Source organism: Heptranchias perlo, chromosome 1, assembly GCF_035084215.1.
Source record: "Heptranchias perlo isolate sHepPer1 chromosome 1, sHepPer1.hap1, whole genome shotgun sequence".
Classification (NCBI taxonomy): Eukaryota; Metazoa; Chordata; class Chondrichthyes; order Hexanchiformes; family Hexanchidae; genus Heptranchias; species Heptranchias perlo.
The window spans coordinates 179696487-179717564 of record NC_090325.1 but is presented as its reverse complement, the minus strand read 5'-3'; the positions used below and the strand labels follow the sequence as shown (position 1 = coordinate 179717564).

Sequence of the window (21078 nt, the reverse complement as noted above, 5' to 3'; positions counted from 1 at the left end):
CCTCTGTTATCTTGCGTACAGAATCACAAGCGGCTGCGAGTCTTCTACAAAAGCGTAAAATACTTCCCGGTCTTGGGTAACCTGCTTTGATCTTGTGATTTACATGGTCAGCTGAAAGTGTGTTGTGCCTTTTAATACATGTTGGATTAGTCTTTTTTTGTCTTCAATTATATTTGTTTTTGTTTCATTTTTTGTGAAATTCCTCATTGGAGTTTTGTTGCTGAAAGCTAGTAACCAGCAGTCTGCTAATACCAGCAGCATAGCCGCTGAGACTGCACAGAATGAGATAGAAGAATTTGTTCTCCACGTGGACATGTTTTGTGAAGCCATTCTACACATTCAGATTTTGAGAGATCAATATACAGTTTGCACATCCGCTACACTGTTTTATTAACTTTACTTATGGCATTATATATTAGCTGCTCCGGTGTCAAAACAGCCATCTCAGTACATCACAGGAAAGGTTGGAGTACTTTCAGTGCAGATGTTTTACATATAGCACAGAGTGTTATAATGCAATTTTAATATTTCTGTTTGGTTTAACTTCAATTGTGTACATTTTTACTGTAGCTGTGCAATAAACGCTGCACATTGAGGGGGAGCCAAAGCATTCATTTCAACGGTAAATAAGACCATTCTAGCACAGCCAGATTTTTGTTGTGCACAGGTTGTGCGGTCTTTTGCGGATGATTCCCATCGGTCCCCGCTGTGTCCCCTGTTTATGCTGTGAATGTGTTCTCCTGCCATCATCAACTATTGATTTTTAAATGATGCAAGTTGTGTCGCTGACATTACATACATTTTTGGTGTGTAATTTCACATAACTAAAAATAACTGCGCTACAGTTAGCACTGTGCTATTTTCAACCTGTGGCATAAATATAGAATAATGACCAGTGAAGGATGAGTTACAAAAAATTAGATTAGTGATCCAATCCACAGGATCACATGATATGAGAGTGAGATTAGATTACAAGTCTGACCTTGCTGTCTGGTATCAATTTTCTATCATTCATAGTTTTAAAAAAAAAATGCTAAATTGCACAATTTACTTAATATAGTTGTCCAGTGTGTAGGTAGAAACCTTGTGGGAGCTGAGGGGCGCAGTGAAAGAGCCATGGCAGGATTGTGGGGGGGAATGGTTGGTACCCTTCATACAAACCTATGCAGAATTAGGGAATCATATTGCATTCGATGAGTGACATTCTATATATTGTGCATTATATAGAATGCAAACTCGGTGACCGATCATTGCCACTATATTAATCGTGTGTAAGGCCTTGTGATTTTTAACTTAAACATTATGTGTGTGTCTCACTGCATGTTCTGCTGTTTCTGCCCCTGTCCTCTCTCCATCCCACTGTGTACTCTCTATTGATCCTACTATATCCTGATTACATTTTGCTATTTCCTCAGTGAATTGTCTGAACTAGCCATTAATTCACCAGGATGATTAATAGGGTATAATTGGAATAAGTTGCTCACTGACGTGGTCTGTTACTACGGTTACCTCCCCGTATATGCAAATTCTGGAAAATAAAAGATTTGTTCTGCCAAATAGAATTGTTTCCTCTATTATTGTATTAACTTAATTTATGTGTTGTTGCTTTTTAATACTGATTTCAGTCATATCAAAATAAATCTGTTAAACCAAGATTGGATTTCACAGTCAATTCCATTTAGGTGGATTACACAGCTTAATGAAGAGAAGTTTTCAGCTAAGTATATAGGAATTGAAATGTAATTAATTTCCATCTGCACCCATGGTATTTGTGTTAATGATTTTTTAGCTCCGAGTTCCTGTTCAGTGAATATTTAATTTTTTTCTCAAATTACCTTTTTATAGCATGTTTAAAGCAGTCACCTGCTACAGAATTGATTGCATGAAGATTATTTCTACAATGTCTCTAACTGCAGCAAGTTAAAAATGGTAGTACAAGACGTTTAAATTTCTGAAATCCTCCATTTCATAATGAAGTGTGCAAAGAAGCTGTGTAACTGAAATAATTTTCAACAGAGTCTTATTCAGTGAATGTAGTTTTCCAGTGAGCATGGGGCTGACTCTACTGGGTTTGAGGAGTAAGCTCAGTTGTAACAGTTTGCCCAGCTATATTAGGGAATGAGATGTAGATATCTGCCACTCTCAACACTGCCCCATATTCTTTCCTAAGCTGTACCTGAGATCAGGTGTGTCGCTACTATTTCCTTATGGCTTTACTTTTCTTTCAAACTGTTGACTTTTACTTCTGTGCAATATTGAATGTACAGTATTATGACATTGATGTACTGTAATAAAATCCAATAAAAGTGGGTGCATTCTTTATATAGTACATACTGTGTGGTTACTTATTTTCTGATTTTACTATTAGTCTCTCTTTTGACACCACCTTCTACAATATAGCTGGTACAGTACTGTAGTAGTGTCTGTCATCTGTTAGTGTGGCCTTCTCTTTTCTGTGCATTGCTCTGCCCCTCTGGTTGTTGTCTGTTCTTGATAGCTCCTTATGGTCAGATATATCACATAGTCCTGTGTTGAAGTAATTTTTCAATGGTGTTGCAGTCAGGAAGTGGCTTGTCTTATTGTGGTGAGGGGGATAGGGAGCAGTTGTGTGCAATTCCATTTTCTCAATTTTGCGTGAACATTCGATGGCTTCTTCCAAGTTAATCGTACCAGTAAATACTTAGTGTTCTGTTAAATTTATGTGAAATGTGTTTTTCTCAATTTTTAAAAAAGCAATTCTGAGATAGCAGCTCCAAATAATTAACTGATACTAGCAGATCTCCCGTGGTATTGCTCGTGGTAAGTCGAATAAAGACAGGAGCGTGATACCATGTAATGCATAGTATATTATTCTTCCGCCAAGGCTTTAAGACCACAAAGCTTAATTGCTGTAAATAAACACAGCCTATTTTGAGGGCAGTTTGCCTTTGTCTGGCTGCAGCAGGAAGTGACTGTTCCTGTTTTGTTCTTTTTATACTTTCGAAGTCTTAATTGTGATGGGCACATTCAAGGCTTCTATAGAATAATTTGTTTTGTGCCACAATTTTGAGTTCTACTGGCAATAGTGGTAGGCTGTCTACAAACATTTTAAACTGAGATATTTGTTGAAATGATGTCAGCCTACTGATGGAGGGACAATCATTTTAAGGTCATGGTGAGTCTTAAATAGATTCAGTAAAGGTTAAAAGGAAACTGCGAATGCTGGGAATCTGAAATAAAAACAGGAACAGTTCTGATCAAGTCAAAACGTTAACCTATCTTTCTCTTTCAGATGCTGAGTGACCTGCTGTACATTCCAGCAATTTCTGTTTTTATTTTAGATAGATCTAGCGCTAAGTTATGGGTGACTTTTTATTTTTATATTTTTGAAGAAGGTCATGCAGGTAAGTTTTATTTTTCCTTAATATCAGGAAAGCAGCATCTATAATAAGTGGTGAAGCTCTAGTACTTTTTGAGTGTTTTTAGGATGTAGAGAGGTTGCTCCATGTGTATGTTAAACTGTTTCTAAAGTCCAGTTGTGATATTTCTTCACTAGGTTCGAAATCTTACTTACATGGTGACACGAAGAGAGAAGATTAAGAGATCGATCTGTCGAATCCAAGAGCAAATATTCCACCACCAGATGAAACTTCTCGAAGAGGAGCGCATTTCTGGTAAGTTCAAGGAAATAGATAGCCCAGCTGCCTCATCAAATCACCTAGACAGTATGTCAAAGATGACTGTATGATGGCAATAGCATGCTGCAATGCAAATTGTGTTTTTTTTTTGCTTGATGGCCAATGAAGGAATAGAAAACCCATTTGAAAACATTATCATTTTTGTATTGTATGGTGTTTTTAAATACCAAACTTCTATGCTGTTTAATGGTGTGTAGGGTTTATAGTGTGGTGAGCAAAAGCCACCCAGAACATAGGCATAATTGGCGTGATTTTCCATTTAAGAAGAAAAGCATGCTTCTTGTCTCAGGATGTTTCCACTTACAATGGGATCTATTATTGCTCATCCATCAGCTCTACGTCACACACAAGAATGCTGGGATACTGCTGCTATTCTTTGTGTTAGTCTAGCAACATCTACCCTGATGGAGCTCAACACTGCATGCCACAGACTTTTAAAGTGTACACGGATAGGGAGGCGATAAGTTAAGAATGGTGGAACACGATACTTGTTGTATCATCTGATAAATTAATATTGGATGGTGACTGTATCTAGTAAGCTGAGCAGGAAAATGATAGTTAGAGGTTCAGTAAGCCGAATACAAGCTGTAGTAGGTCATACAACACCAGATGGCCAAATAGGGGGGAGTTTCAACGCTCAGGCGGTAGGCTATAAGGAACACTCGGGCAGACCATCTGGGGGATGCAGCAGGAGGCTCGGTCCATTTTAACAGGCGGGCCTCATTTAAATGGAGATGGCGAGCTGCCTGCCCCAAATGGGTGTCCAGAGGCAGCTCGCTGGGTTCGGGCTGGCGCAATGTCGGGCGGCTTGGAGGTTGCCTGGCCAGCAGCGGGATAAGCCGTCAGGGTGGGGTTCAGGAGGGATTTGGGATCGCCGGAGGGGGGAGTCCCAGGGCGGCAGCGGCCGTGGCCCAAACTATTTTTGTGGGGTCCGTAGGAGCTCTCCTCCTCCTCTTGGCCCCACAAAATTTAGGTTTTTTTACTTGCCTTAGAGGGCCTCCACTTTTGGTCTAACAGTTTCTACTGAGCAGAATGTCCATGGCTGTAAAATGGCTTTAGGGTCCTATGTACATAATATTACCCCGATTTCTATAAATTCGCAAGGCTTCTACCTGAATTAGGCGGGCCTTTCGGCTGCCCGGCTTTAAGATAGCCGTGGGGTGGAGGAAGAGCGGTAAGTGGTCGGCCTTGATTTTAATTTCTGTACTGCCTGGTTTCTGCTGGGCAGAGGGAGTCAAAATCCCCCCTTCCCTTTTATGCTTTGTAAGTTCTTAATTTCTGTGTCAGAGATTCCTAGCTCATGAGAGTATGGGTTTGGCTGTGCCTCATCCTTTAATTTTAATTTTCTTTGGCCACAGTTAAGCAGCTTTATAGTGGGTGAGGGAAGATGAGAACTTTCTAAACCGGCATATTAAACTTGCATCTGTGTTCTCTCCTATAACTATATCTCCAAGTTTATAAACTTGGTCACTGCCACTTCCTGGTGCCTTTTCAAACACTGCTGCCAGTAGCTCACTTTAAGTATTAAGTATACCACTTTCTGCCTACATTAACATTATTTTTAACCAGCTCAACAATCACTGCCCTCAACACATAGAATTTTGTAAAATTCAAATGCTACTTCATAGCAGCCACAACTTAATGTTAAACTGACCACTTCCTGCAGGATCCTAGCTGGCAAGTAAAGGAACTTAATGAAGTCTAAAATTAAACCTCCTATCAACAGGGCAGATGATGCACCACCATGGTTACTGATTTACATTTCACTCACGCTTTCATATGAACAAAATAGATCAATAAACGTTGAAAATGGTCTTTGAGCGTGGTTAGCATCCCAAACCTGGGACGAGGTGTGCTGGACACAGCAGGTGTGTGCTACTTCCTGCATGGTGTAATATAAAGGAAGGGAACGCAGCACCTTTGATAGTAACCAGGACTCTACCTTTCACTGATCTTGAGAAGAGGTCAGACGGCCTAAAAAAAAAGCGAGTAGGGTTTGGCAGCCTGCTGGTACACTAAAATGGGAGAGTAGGGCTTGGAAATCATTGTTCTCCTCTCGAGCATCTGTCTTGAAACTCCAGCACTAATATAAAAATACCCTAAGATTAGTGCAGAAAGTATTTGGAATTGGAAAACTTTCTTCTTTTATTGCTCTGAAAAAAAAAGTAAACTTACTTTTGTGATTCTGAACCTTTATGGCTTTTTTATACTGCTTTAAGGTATAAGGAGTTATACTGTGACTGCATTGCTCCATATTTAGGCAAAGAGAGTCTTTGTGCATGTGTGCTTAGATGCAGCTGCTCAGGATGTCATTGATATTTTTAAAGTTTGTGAAGTGCTGTTAGTTATACTGCAGCAGTGTGAGGCTACCTCCTTCATTCAGTGCTTTATCAGACTGGCAATTTTCACTCCCCAGTTATACTGCCATTTTTGCATTGATGAAACACAAAAATCATGTTGCATCAATACAACGTGGAAGTAAAACTGGAACTAATGCTGGTTTCCATCCTGTTTCTGACACCATAATGTGTCTCACCAGCACCTACCATTCAGATTCTGTTCTTTGTTTTCATGTTACAAGCTTGTGCTCCATATAACATGTCCAGTTGCATTAATTAGTGACATCCTCTGTCAGTGACTCCATATCACTGATCTATTTACCCTCTGTGTACCTGCAAAACTGCATTTAACATCCTTGAAAAAAGTCAATACATGGAGTTTATTTCTCTGAACTAAATCCATATGTAAAGGCCATTAGTCTTAATTACACACGCACACAACCATAAAGATGTTTAGGACTTCAGAGCTCATACAATTGTGCAATGCGACAACATTTTGCACAAGGCCTTGTCCTGTGAAAATTTTGGCAGATGATGAGTGAAAGTGAATAATTGGACTGCAGATCGTAAGAATTTCACAGCACAGAAAATAATGGCGGGCCATCAAAAACACCATTCAAGAGAGTATTCAAATTGTACCACTCTTGTTGATCATAAATATTATTGCTAACATCTCCTTGATGTTGACTGCTCTGAAAATAGTCTGTATATTTGTTTGATTTTTCTTTGTTCTTTGTTCATGTTGGATTTCCTAAAACTTGCATTGTATGACCTATGAAGTCCTAAACATCTTTATGGTTGTGTGCGTGTGTAATTAAGACTAATGGCCTTTACATGTGGATTTAGTTCAGAGAAATAAACTCCATGTATTGACTTTTTTCAAGGATGTTAAATGCAGTTTTGTTTTAAATTTTGTTGGAAAGCGTTGTTGGATTGAATCCGTTGCTGTGGTGAAGGCAGTGCTTAAGTACACAGAGTTAAGCAAAGCCTGCAAACTGCATGACTAAGCCCTGTTTAGTGGGTGAGGCCATGGTAACGATGTACAGGCCTGTTGTCCGCTGCTAGTCCAGTTTGTTTGGAGTAATACAAGATTCAACCAATCAAACACAGAATATGCACTTTCAACTCTTTTTCCCCCCCCCTATATACAGACTATTTTCAGAGCAGTCAACATCAAGGAGATGTTAGCAATAATATTTATGATCAACAAGAGTGGTACAATTTGAATACTCTCTTGAATGGTGTTTTTGGTGGCCCGCCATTATTTTCTGTGCTGTGAAATTCTTACGATCTGCAGTCCAATTATTCACTTTCACTCATCATCTGCCAAAATTTTCACAGGACAAGGCCTTGTGCAAAATGTTGTCTCATTGCACAATTTGCTAACGCCAATCTCCTGTAGTCTCATACGGAAGACGCTCACAACTACGATTTCTGCTGTTTTGGGGAGGGAGTGGAGTTTATTTTAAGCAATTTTTTTGTTCGTTCATTATTTCATGTTTCTTTAATTAAAAAGACAAACTTGGAGCAAAATCAAGTAACAGCCTTGCACTGTATGACTTGGGCAAGTGAGAATTAAAACCAGGCTACAAAGCAGAGAGTGGGGGTGGAGGGGGATCTTTTTGATTCTTATGCTTAAAACCATTAGGAAAGGATAACTAGATTTGAGAAGGAAACTTCAGTGTGTCAGCGTGCTTTTGTGTACTGTGCTTTTCAGGGTTTTCATTTGCATTTATTTCTCAGCTCCAGTGATATACTTGCTGCAGATGTACAGGTAGTTTTAGGTAATTTGAAACAAACCCTGCCACTGAGGTCATTCTCAGGTGACCAGCAAATGTTATTGTAAAAGTCTAAAGCCAGAAAGTTAACTTTCTGAATAGTCTTGGTTTCTTACTCTGGGCGTCTGTTATTTGAAACCCAGGGAACAGGGCTCAGCTGTGAGAGAGTATAGCAGCTATGCCTTTACCCAGTCTCCAAACATAGATTCATTGTATCTCTAAAATCAGCCACATGTTGATGAATGGTAGTTTTTTAAAAAAAGACCTTTGAAAAGCCAAAGACAAATCAAGCAATCCCTCACTATTTTACATGTCGTCATCTCTTTGCCGCCTTAAAGTTATTTGAAGGGGGCAGTAAGTGGGTTTTATCAGTTTAAACCACAACCCAAAAAAGACCAAATTCAGCTTGATGTTTGTATTATACTTGTCTTCATTGCAAGTTGTTGCCGTATCATGTGCAAGACCAAAATTTGGAGACACTCGATTATTTGGCCAATGCTATTACAGTCCCCACCGCTTATAGAGTGTGTGTTGGCGTCAGCATGATTCGCCCGCTATACATGTGGGCGGTGTAATCAAAAAAAATGTAAAAAGAGTACTTTTCAGATGTGAGGCTCGACAAGCAGCAGTATTAGGAGTTTGAGATGGAAGGTGGGCGGGCGGGGGGGCGATGCACAAGGCGGTGGGGCTGCACTTCCTGACTGCCTCCTGTAGTTGTTAACAGTGCGAACAGCTGATTGAAGCTGCCTGCCTGTATCTGTCTGAAGGGTCCCATTCATTATGGCAGATAATGGCAGTCCCGTTGTATTTTTAGGTGATCCATATTGAAATAGGTCACACTTTCAAACTGAAATGAGTAACTGTGATTGTCACTTCCTGTACAGAACTGCCAGAATTTAAGCACATTCTTTTCTTTGGTGATGGGAGTTGAGGGGCAAGGTGCAGATATAGGTGCATTCTTCAAAAAACAGAACCTCTGCTTATGCACTGTGTCTGCACAAAACTCTTGTTTAGGTTCTTTGGGTTTCCTTGTGCTGTCTAATTAGTTTGGAAGTGTGCTACCATTGACTGTAACAGATTTAACATAAGGCAATGTTAGAGATTGCTGCTATCTCAATATATTTAGCGACTGCTTAATTCAAATAAGTACTGTATTTTCACAGCCATTTGGTATTTACACTAGTGATCATGAATTCAAGTGAGCGGTTTTCCTTTCCTTACCCTTCCCCCTCCCCCAAGAACTTTCTTCATTTCTCTCCTGAAAGTGGTGACTCTTGCCGGGTACAGTCCCATGAGTATCAGCTGCCCTCCACTATCTCAGTAAAGTGGCCATTCCTTGTGTATGAGCCAAGCAACAAGTGCTGGCAGGTTGTTTGACAGTGAGGGGAGCATTACAGTAGAGCCTGGACCTGCCCATCAGTCGACATCCACATATACTACCTTTCTAATAGGAATCACTGGATAAACTAGGAGCATAGACCCTGGCCAGTTTCCTCTCCTCTCTCCTCCCTCCCCTCCTCCCCCAGGAGGATGTCGAAGGCAATTGTAATTGGTTAGGTAAGCCGTATCTCATAATGTGTAATGGATGATCAGTGAATCATAAAATCATAAAAAATTTACGGCACAGAAGGAGACAATTCAGCCCATCGTGTCCGCGCCGGCTGAGAAACGAGCCACCCAGCCTAATTCCACTTTCCCGCATTTGGTCCGTAGCCCTGCAGGTCACGGCTGTTCAGGTGCACATCCAGGTATTTTTTAAATGAGTTGAGGGTTTCTGCCTCTACCACCCTCTCAGACAGTGAGTTCCAGACCTCCACCACCCTGTGGGTGAAAACATTTTTCCTCATTTCCGTTCTAATCCTTCTACCAATCACTTTAAGTCTATGCCCCCCGGTTATTGACCTCTCCGCTAAGGGAAATAGGTCCTTCCTGTCCACTCTATCTAGGCCTTTCAGAATTTTGTACATCTCAATCAAATCACCCCTCAGCCCCCTCTGTTCCAGTGATGTTAGATCTCATCATTGGGAGCAGATGGAGCTTAGATGAACCAGTCAATGCATGTGGAACAGGTGTCCCAGCCCATACTGACACTACCACCCACTGTAACATCTGATTGATGTGTCTGTAACCTGGTGTAGCACATTGCCTTTATCTCAGCAGCTGGTCTAAACTGTACCATTTGTTATGTAATAAAAGAATGAAGGCGCCATCGGAAGAAGAGTCGAACAGATTTATTAAAGAAGCATGATCAGCCAAATAAAATGATTCACACATTATTTTATTTGGTAAATGTAAACAGAGAGGCGATGCCTTAATTACATGAATGTAATGGGGAAAAAGTTTCTGAAGTTTTTTTTAAAATCTCTTTTTTTAAAAGAGAGATTGCTTCTGCTGCAGTGAATGAGCATTACTGATAGCGAATGTGATGGTTCTAGAATGGAAATTTCAAAGCAGGAACTGAAGCTGCTGGAAACCTCCCCGAAAGGGTGACTGGTGCTTTAACAAAATGATTCCAATGAGGATTAGGTCCCAAAACCATCTCAGAGTTTGTAAACAGTTCACAAGTCCCCAGTGTGAGAAAGCTACATTTATACAAATAGCTAAAGTGGTATAATCCCTGGATTACTGCCTGTATGGCTGCTGATGGTAGTTCAGATGCCTTTCAATGTCTGGTTCATTGTCCCTTCCAAGGGAGTTATCCGAGTCAGGATGACCACTTCTAGCCCAGTCCAAAAATGGATAGTGGGCTTAAGTTGATTGACAACATCACATGAAGAATAAACAGAAGCAAACAATAAGTAGATTTTTGAACACAACAATATTAGCCAGGGTTTAAGAGTGCAACATGGCTCCCTTGATGGCTCAGTGAATAGCTCTAGTTTCGCCCCTGGCCCAAGCTGAGCTGGTTGATCTCAGCCTGGACAGCAGTAGAGGGCACTATAATTAGACTCGGCCCCCTCGGGAAGGGAAGGGAGGGGGAACTCAGCCAAGATTCCCGCAGCTAATTACTTATCCAGCATCGCCTGCTGTTGAGTAGCCTCTTGCCACTCGCTGTCAAGGTTTCCACTTGAATAGTGCCCACTTGAACAAGGTCCTGAAGAATATCCAGTGTCCATGGGATCGTACCCCAGCAAGGAGTCTATGCATTCAGGAGAGGAATTGAGAAAATTAACAAGAGAATAAATGAATCAGGAAATTAATTTTAAAAATGTGCATCACATAGTAAGCACATTTTGTTATTACTTGTTGAGTGAGATGTGGAGTGATTTGGCTATTTCATAGAATTTTAACTGCACTGCCGGAAACTGGACTTTTATTATCCAGTTTTAAAATGACCTGATTGCCAGGCAACCTGTCTTAAAACTGGATATCCAATTGCAAACCAGATGGGTAGCCATCAAGAATCTGTTAAAGCAAGAATACGTCAAAAGTCTTTACAGGTAGTTCCCACTCAAAAAAAAACCAAAACAGAATACAAGGACGTTGAAATTATCTAACATTCTTATTGGCCCATTGATTTCTATCTGAATGGGGCACTGATGGTTAGTTTCTCTTTTTTTAAGCTGCCAGTTGTTCCTCCAGTGAGCCATTTTCACAACATTAACTCCACTAATCAGATTCTTGCAGAGTCTGTCAATGTCTGCAGTCATAATCTTTGCAAAGTGATAGCAACAGCATTAAAATTAATTTCAAATTTAAACTGTTAAATAACAATTGAATTTCTCAGATTTGAAAGAGGCATCATGAAGATGTTAAAATAGGAAAAGGGATTTTGACAAAGTGAACATCTCAGTATATATTTCTGCATCAGTAAAAACAGTTGGGTTGTAAGTGGGGTTACAAATAAACTACAGAAAAATTAATTGTATATTTAAAAAAAAATTAGGAGAAGCACCATCTATTTTAAGGCCAGGTTGTCCAAGTTCCTTTGAGTAAAACCAACTTCCATTGTCTTATGCTGAGGAAGAGCCAGTAGCTGACTCTATGGCAACCAGTTTTCTGGAGGAGACTGCATTGTTGCTGAGTTTGATAATATTGTGTTCCTAAAAGCATAGCCAGACTCCCTTTCCCCCGCCCGGGGGCCCAAAATCATAACTATGAGTTGCACTTGTGATTCCTCAGGCTATATAGCTTAATGGGAAAACAACTGTTTTTGTTGGTATTCTGTTTTAATACAGATTATACAGCCTGCTGCTTAATTGCCCTCAGATAGACAGAATTAGTGATTAAATGAAACCAATCCTACTAATAAGATGGATTTTCTTTCTTTGGAAATTTTCTGTGGGTCTTAAAAAGTGGATATTCCCACTCTTTTTATAACGTATTGAGATGATGGTTTATGGTGACCTTATAGTTCCAACAAATGAGTTTGATTCCCTGCCTTTGCTGATAATGAGTTTGTTGTTCTTGGCTTTTTGGCTCATAAGAAGGAACTATAGTCCAGCTGGGGGCGGGGGTCAGTGCCCTTACCTGTACTGTATTGGGTTGATGATGGACTAATTAATGACATCTAGACCAAGGAAGGTCTTGGTTGGGAAAGGGAAAAGAGGACAAAGACAGATAAAATTATACATTCATAAGAAAGGTAAACAAGAAAAATTCTAAATAAAACAGTAAGCAGTGTTAGTGATGGTGCTATTGCTATTCGTTTGGTCTCGTTCTTTTGCCTCCAAAGACTTTAAAGAAGGTATTTTCATTACCATGGATTGGCTTCCCTTGACATATTTGAAAAAGAAATTAAAAAGAAAAATCCTTAGGCTAAGACTCTGGTATTTGCAGTGCCATAGAAACTGGTGGAGGGGAGTTATGGAAATTGGTTTACTCAATTTTTTAAAGTATATTTTCTTCTATCACTTCTAATCTTTGAGAGAAGGGATGTAGTAGTCATGGTACTGATATTGGCTTCCCTCCAGCCTTTACTATTGCAATCTCTAACCGTCTTACTCCAGTTAAGCTGTACGCTAAAGAATTGCTCTTCCTGTTTCAGAATTCAAGTGTCGTACAAGATCACTTGCTTAATAAATAGAATACAGATAAGCCTTTGGAGGCTTAACATTTCCTCTTGATTCCATATGGAAGGAATTACAGAAGACCAGGATTTGAGCTCACGTTTTTGAACCTGCCATACTTTGAAGAAATCTTTTTGAAATCAACATTTAAATGTTTTTGAGAAGCGACTAGTTGACATTGCTGATTGAACTGCAAGCTTCGATGTTAGTTTTGTGTGATTTTAGTTTTGTTTCTGCTGTGTAAAAATGAATTGTCCAAATCCCCAAACCACAGTCATTACGCTGTCAGCTCAAGCTATACTGATATTGTTGAGTCCAATTGCAGTTGTCACATTGCATCGCTGAGCACTGTTAATATATTTCCTTTTAAGGGACTCAGCACTGGGGTTGATAATGCTAAAATATTTTATTAATCAATATCCAAACGCCAGTTCTTTCCTAATAGTTAATCGTAAAATGCTGCTTGACCAGAGCTGTTCTACATTCGTGCATTAGTCTTACCAAGTGAAGAGATCCCCTTCTCAATGTTCAATAAGCAGGAACAGCTTGGATTTTTATTACTGTAATGCCCGATGAGACAGTCACACTGGGTGTGTAATGTGAATGAAGCCATTTTATTTGCACTAATGCAGTAGGTTATTGAGACTTTTTAGGTTTTATATGTATGTGTAGATTTACAGAGCTGAATGCTGAACAATATTGAGATCACAGCTTTATTGTCAACATACTTCTTTTAAAAGTGGATCTCTATTGAATATGCAACAGATTAGAAACATACCTCATTCCTCGCTTTTCTGAAATAAGATTGGTTTAGTGTTCTCTTTCCTGGCGATTTAAAGCAGGCCATCACAATTACCTCTGCTCCTCAAATGCAGAAAGTCATCCCAGAGTGCTTTACAACAAGGAGAATGAGGTAACAATGGAAACAAGAGCATTGAGAAAAATGAGAGGCTATGAAGTGGAATGAAAGGCACAGTTGAAAAGATTTTTGAAAGCAAGGAGTTAGATGGCAATGTGGAAGAACTGAGTAGTTCTGAACAAGTGTCCACTGATGGTGAAGTAGAGAGAGTGAAGGGGGAGGAGAAGTCCAGTGTTGAAGGAGTGGGGCTGTAAAGCAACAGGTAAGGTGGGGAGAGGCTATAGAGGGATTTGAAAACAAGGACATGAATTTTGAAATCGATTAATTGGGCACGGGGGAGCCAGTGGAGCACGGAGAGGATACTGGTATGGGATTTAGTGTGGTAAGAATGCGGGCTGTAGTGCTTTGGATGAATTGAAGCTTGTGGTGAGTTGAGATGGAGAAGCTTGCTAGGAGGGCATTAGAGAAGTCAAGCCTTGAGGCGATGAAGACATAGACTAGAGTTTTTGCAGCAGAAGGGGAGTGATGGGGCAATACTGCAGAGGTGGAAGAAAGCAGTTTTGATGAGAGAAAATATGGGGGAAGAGCTTGAGCTCAGAGCTGAGCAGGATTCTAGGGTTCCGCATCTCTTGATTAAGCTTGAACTAGCACCAGTGGACATTGATGGAGTTCAGAAGACCAGAGGTGCTAATAGGAGCTAAAGAAGATGGCCTCATTCAGCTAGAAGAAGTTTTAGTTCATCCAGGTCTCATTCAGCTAGAAGAAGTTTTAGTTCATCCAGGTCTTGATATCAAACAGATAATTTGAGACCGTGGCAGCAACCTTTGGTTTGGGGGCACAGAGAAAGAGCTGGATGTTATTGGTGTATATCTGGAAGCTGACCCTGTACTTCCAAATAATGTTGTCAAAGGATAGCATAGAGATAGTGAAGCATAAGGGACCAAAAATGAACCTCAGGATATATCAGATGGAACCATGTAAGCAGAAAAGGCATTGTCAATAATATGGTGTCTGCTGTTGCGTAAGGTAAGAGTGGAACCAGGAGAGAGGTGTGCCCTGGAGTTGGATTGTAAAGGAGGGAAGTTGGAGTGGCCAGTGGTGTTGAAGATGGCAGAGAGATAGAGATGGGGAGAAACTGTGATGATCGTAGGATGTTATTTGTGACTTTGACCAATGTAGTCTTGGAACTGTCAATATGGTGGAAGCCACATTGGAGGGACTTGGATACAGAGTGTTGAGAGTGTAATTGTGAATCATCGTTACATTCCCAGGACTTTGGAGAGAGAGGTGGGTTGGCATCATTGAAGGTAAGGTCACTAGTGGTGAACCAGGAATTAGTCAGGGTCAGGATTTGGAAATGTTCCTTCAGGACCAGTATATGTTTTGTCCTGAATCCAAAATGCTGTATCAAAATTCCTGTCTTGAAATTATGCAGTGATTTTACTCTATGAATTTTTAATGTATTCATATGAAATTCCTTGATTTACCCTGCTATTTTAAACAGATTAACTCACATGTTAAAATACAGCTAATATTTGCACAGTCTAATTTCGGTGCTATAGTGTTCAAAGTCATGACTGGTTTTGATGAGGCAAATAGGAAAAAACTATTTCTGTTCATCAGTGAATGGGTAACTAGAGAGTATAAATTTAAGATCACCAGCAAAAGAATAAAGGGAGAGGTTAGGAGAATTTTTTTATATACACAAAGGGTTGTTAGCATGGAATGCACTATCGGAAATAGTAATGGAAGCAGAATCCATAATAGCTGTTAAAAGGGAAGTGGATAAATATTTGAAAAAGAAAAATTTTAAAAGGTAATGGGAGATGAAAGAAAGAAAAAAGACTTATATTTATATAGCCCCTTTCCAGACCACAGGCCGTCCCAAAGCGCTTTAGAGCCAATGAATTACTTTTGAAGTGTATTCACTGTTGTAACGTACGAAACGTGGCAGCCAATTTTGCGTTCAGCAGTGTGGTAATGACCAGATCATCTGTTTTTAGTGATGTTAGTTGAGGGATAAATGTTGGCCTGGACACCAGGTAGAACTCCCCTGCTCATCTTCAGAATAGTGTCATGAGATCTTTTACGTCCACCTGGGAGGGCAGACAGCGCCTCGATTTTGACACCTTATCCGAAAGATGGCAACTCCGGCTGTGCAGCACTCCCTCGGTACTGCACTGGAGTGTCAGCCTAAATCTTGTGCTCAAGTCTCTGGAGTGGGACTTGAACCCACAACCTGCTGACTCAGAGGGGAGAGTGCTACCAACTGAGCCACGGCTGACACCGAATGGGAGTAAATGGATAGCTTTGTTTGCCGAGTGTGGCATCTTTCTGTCTTGTAAAATTCTATGATCAAACATCACAACTCTAATCTTTTTTTGGTAAAGATATTTAGAAATTTGGTTTGGTTGTTGCGTCACCCACAAAATCTGAGCCTGAACCCCAGCCTCCAATATCGTTCATTAATGGGCTTCACCCATGGGAACGAGTTTGCCAGCTATTGGGGGAGGGGAAGTTTCATGGGGGAAGGGAGGTGAAACTGGCCATTGGAATTATCTCTTCCTGCACCACTCAAATACACCTCCTGGTGGGTGAACAAGAATATTGCATTGATGCATGCTGGAAATGTTCGAGGGCTTCATCTTCATTCTCTTGACCAAGATGATATAGGGCAAAGACTGACTGACTGCAGAGAAAAGAGGTTTTAGAAAAGCAAACTTAAATTGCTGTTCTTTTTAATGATATTAAATAATATCTGTTGCCAGCTTTTATAATTGCACATCTTTTTTAATAGATAGTATACGTATTACAGTGCTGTCTGTATCAATTGTCAGTATCAATATCGGGTTCTAGTTCTAAATTTAAAAAAATGAATAAAGTGCTCTTTATTAAGAACATTTGTAAAGTGGGGAAGATTTCAGAAGAAACTTTAAAAAAAAAGTTAATTGTGAAATATATAATTATTTCTTACAGATGATAAAGTCAGGAATGTTTCATTATCTCTTCCTTTAGATAGCCCAGCTGCATGTTTTATTCTGTACACGTTTTATACTGTACCGTATGAACTGTGTGTGTGTTTTGTTTGTAGGTGTGCCTTCAGCATTCCCATCAGAAGATACTTTATTCCTTGGTTGGCTGGCACAGTCCCATCCGGTTTCCAAAACAGGTGGTTTAGAATGGAAGTTGAACAGAGAACTGGAGACAGGCCAGCCTCCTGGCCACTACTCGGATAAAGTCTGGCGTGAAAAGAGCTCACACTTGAGCGGCAGAATGCAAAGCCACACAGACTCTGCTAATCAGAGTTTGTTGAAACAATCAAACCGATCCAGTGAGTGCAAAAACATAGCTAACCTGCACAGTGTCAAGGAGGACTATACCAGCGAGCGTATTCTTCCGGCCTACGACAAGGTTCGTACCGGGTCGCGAGCTACTGCTCGTGAGAGAAATAATGGTCTGACTGCACCTGACCACAGGAAGAAAACTGACAGCAGTGGACGTAGTACAGGAAGTAAAGCAGAATTGAGAGAAAGAGCTTCTTCAAGACGAGAGAAATCCTACATACCTGCAGAATTAACCCTAAGGCAGTCTGAGAACAAACGGGCTTTGTGTGGTCCAACATGTAAAATGTCCTCTGTTAGTAATCGGAGGTTATCTGGGGATGGCAGCCATGCACACTCTAAATGTAATGGTACCTTGAGCAAGGTAGCTTGCAACCAAACTGCTGTTCCTACCAGTCGTCCTGCAGTCAAAGTGCCTACAACACCTACGAGTCCAGTGAAAAACTGGGGTGGGTTCAAAATCCCAAAGAAGGGAGAAAGGAAGCAGCATGAGGAGAGACAGGAGCCCTGCAGGCAGAACTCCGAATCCACACAATACCAGCACTTGGGAGCGCAAAGAACCTCTTCCAAAGAGAGGGCAAAGGTGAGGTTGCTGCCGGACAACGAGAATGATGGCTATAGTCCTGACGCCGAGATGAGTGACTCGGAGACAGAGTCAACAGATAATTGCAAGCCACAACGGCTAAATTCAAACAGTACAATGGTGAGCAGGAGGTACGGGACAGATATTATTCGAAGAAGCATTCTGGCCTCTTGATCCAGATAAGAGGAGCAGCAAGTACAGTCACTGCCTGGTATCCACGTCCAAACCCAAGAATATTTTAATGAAATGCCTTGTTGTGATTTGATACTTCTTAAGGTTAAGTATTTGGTACTGAGAGACATTTCCCATCATGGAATGAGTTTGTTAGTAAAACACTTGTGTTTAAGTTAAAGGCTACAATTTTGTAGTCTATTAAGCTGCCCCATGTACAGTTATCAATTCTTCAGGTAGGCCTTTCGCAAAGTATATAACATCTGAAATGGAAAGATAAGTAGACCATAAAATGCCAGTTTTGAAGCAAGAATTTTTAAAAATGAAAAGCTTAAACACTAAAGAAAAACTGGTTTAAAAATAATTACATTTGCTAAGCATCCCAGTAGTTAAGTAATTAGCACTCAGCTTTTCTTTACTGATTTATTTTTTAAAAGCATGATTTAAAAAATAAATTTAAAAAAAAATCAACAGGTTGTGAGAGAGGTCGAACCGGACTTATTCCAGTATTTTGGGCTAAAAAAGGACTAAAATAAAAGCAGCAAATTCTAAGTTCCTTGGCAAATACAAACTACAGTTTGTTTCTTGCATTGGTGAAACCCAGTGTTCACTGGTGGTAGATTTTCAGATGTGGCAATTTCAGAGTTCTTCACTTTAAAATATTCAGCTGGTCTGTATATGTAGTCAGACAGAAGCACAGTAATTTAGGCAATGGAAACAGTGAGAGGTTTAGATATACAGCAACTGCAGAAAGGAAGGAATCCCTTGTTGTCTATAAATTCTGGAGTTTGTACAGTAAGCTGGCATGTATGATTGGCCAAGGGTTACTGGCACCTTAACGAGAGCGAGGAGTTGCTGCAGGAAATTTTGATGTTTTCCTGTGTTTCTTCCTGAACAACAGGAGTGAAACACTTGTTAAGTGTTTGATAATTCATAAGGCTATTAGGGCTGTACCTTTTTTTAAAAACATCACCGTCTGTCCCATGTATCCATTACCTTTATTTTAGATTGGTCCCTTTAATGCTACTATCCCATTCCATATGTTTTAATCAGGTTTTATTTACATAGAATTATATATTACATTGACTTTACAGCACAGAAACAGGCCATTCGGGGGGTGAAGAAAACTGCAAAAATTTCAAGAATTTTTTTTCCTGTTAATTGTATTTTGGAATCTTGAAATTCCACCAGTTGGAAAAAAAACATGGGAAAGATTTTCCAAAATGCTGAATAGGGGATTTGGAGCAACAAAGATGTTCTCACATCAAAGATGCTCTGAACTTGTGATATATCAGTATTACAGAGAGGGGTCAAAGCATTTCCAATTCACCAGCTTGATTTCTTCTTCGCTCTTCGCCAAATAATACCTACCGTGCAACGATTTGTTGAGTAAACTGCAGAACAGCTGCACCATTGAAACCTAACAGTCTGCATCATTATGTTCTTTGTCAAAACTCTTTTGTGTGACCAGCAAAGGGGTGGGACAACAGCACTAAAAGGGGAATTATTTCAGTAAATATAATAATTCTTTTAATATTCAGTCACCATTGGAATCCAACTTTTATTTAAGCAACATTCCTTTTTTTAATGTTAAATTCTAGTGGGGCTTAACTGAGGTTATTCTCAGCAAGGGATTAATTTAGCCAAGTTTGGATGGCATGGAGGTTTAAAAGAGAAAACGGGTTCAACCTCCCAAACTTGGAGAAGACTGACTGATGTTTTTATTGTCAATAAATTTAAAACTAGTCTACCCAGTAACTTTTAAAATCCTAAATAGCCATTTTTAGTAATTTACACAAAACCTGTTTAAAATTCCAAGCCTTCAGTTTCTTATAAATTTGTTGAAAATGATTTTAAGCAAGTTTTAAAACTCTCCAAAAATCTTATTACATAAAGTGTTGCATGTACTGTACTGAATTTATTTCCTGCTCATGTGTTGTAATGCAATTGAAAATATTTCAAGTAGACACTATCAATATTGAACATGTACATTTAATTTTATTAAGTGGCCTTTTCTAACCTTTATTCAGTGCAATAGCTATGTATTAAATTTTTTTAAAGAATTCTAGAAAGGAGGTCTTTCGCTTTACATGTTTGACATGGAGTATTTATGCATCTTGGATATGCAACTTAGTTTGAAATATTTGCAACATCTTAATCGTTACTGTTTTTGGTGTTTAACATGGAGGTACCATCATATTGCGTTGTACAGAAGGAAAACGGTCACTAATTTTATGCCTTGCTTAGTTTTACACCTGCACTAAATAATCTTTTAGGTAGAAATAGGCAGTGAATTACTAGTTTGAGTAGAATGGTTTGTTTAAAGAACCATAACTTAGACTGACAGTTTCATGTTAAAGCTTAATTTTCCCCCTACTGTGCTTATTTGTCAAGATCGATCTTAAATTATGATTTTGGTATTTTGTGTGTGTGCGTGTGTATATATATATATAATTCTGTAGTTTAACATTAGGCTAGTTCAGCTACTGTGTAGTTGCTACTGGCATGCATTTATAGTTTTAAACAAAAGTGATGTAAAGGGACAATTTTCACACATCCTGTTTCTGATTGTTCCGTACAGACCTGCTGAACAAACTTTGCAGTGTGGTGTTGTACAGAGGAATTCTATCACCATGTGCCTAGCAAAGTTTAACTGGTGTCCATTTAGTTTCAAAGAGCATGGAAATAAAAGCAGAAATAAAATTTATACAGAGATGACTATTTTAAATTACCTGGCTCTTTGCTGTATTTATTTTTCTTGTAAAATATTTATAAAACTAGTTTTAAAAGAGCAAATTCTGTTCTGTGAATGTTGAAAACATTTAGATGAATTGTGCCTTTTTTGTGTTTGATATTGTTGGATTTACGCTAGTAGTATGATAATGGTACATCGACCTGTAAAATGTTTCTCAGAATTAAATCTCATCTGGAATCAACAGAAAGAGACACTGGCCTTTTTTGTGGGCCTGTATAGGCCGGAATAATAAAAACAAGAGACTACAACACTGTCTTCCTTTATGCATTTGGGATTTTTCATAAACTTTGAGATATTAAACTTTAATGAAGATAGTAATGAAACTAATTTCTCTTTTTTTAAGCCAGTTATTAGAAAATACATGGAGTCACGTGATGTCGAATGTGTCAAGAAATTATTTTTATTTTTTTTAAAAGATGGTTCTACAAATCCAGTCTATACAAGGTAACAACATGGGATCTTGTCTCTTACATAAGTTACATAATCCAAATATGCTTTTTTGTGCTGCATCATTCATTAAAGGTCTGCTGGTTGTATTTATCCCTTTTGTAGCAACATCTGCTGTC

At 39.4% G+C, this 21078-nt stretch overlaps 1 protein-coding gene across 1 annotated transcript in view; it reads left to right on the top strand.

Annotated features, from left to right (window-relative positions):
* The window catches only part of jade1 (jade family PHD finger 1), a 109113-nt gene extending 88628 nt beyond the window's left edge, over positions 1–20485 (top strand). Inside the window, exons 11-12 of the mRNA XM_067994318.1 lie at positions 3536–3653; positions 16754–20485. Coding sequence (XP_067850419.1) covers positions 3536–3653; positions 16754–17760 — 1125 coding nt within the window. The 3' untranslated portion in view covers positions 17761–20485. The remainder of the gene's footprint in view (positions 1–3535; positions 3654–16753) is intronic.
* Positions 20486–21078: the final 593 nt, after the last annotated feature.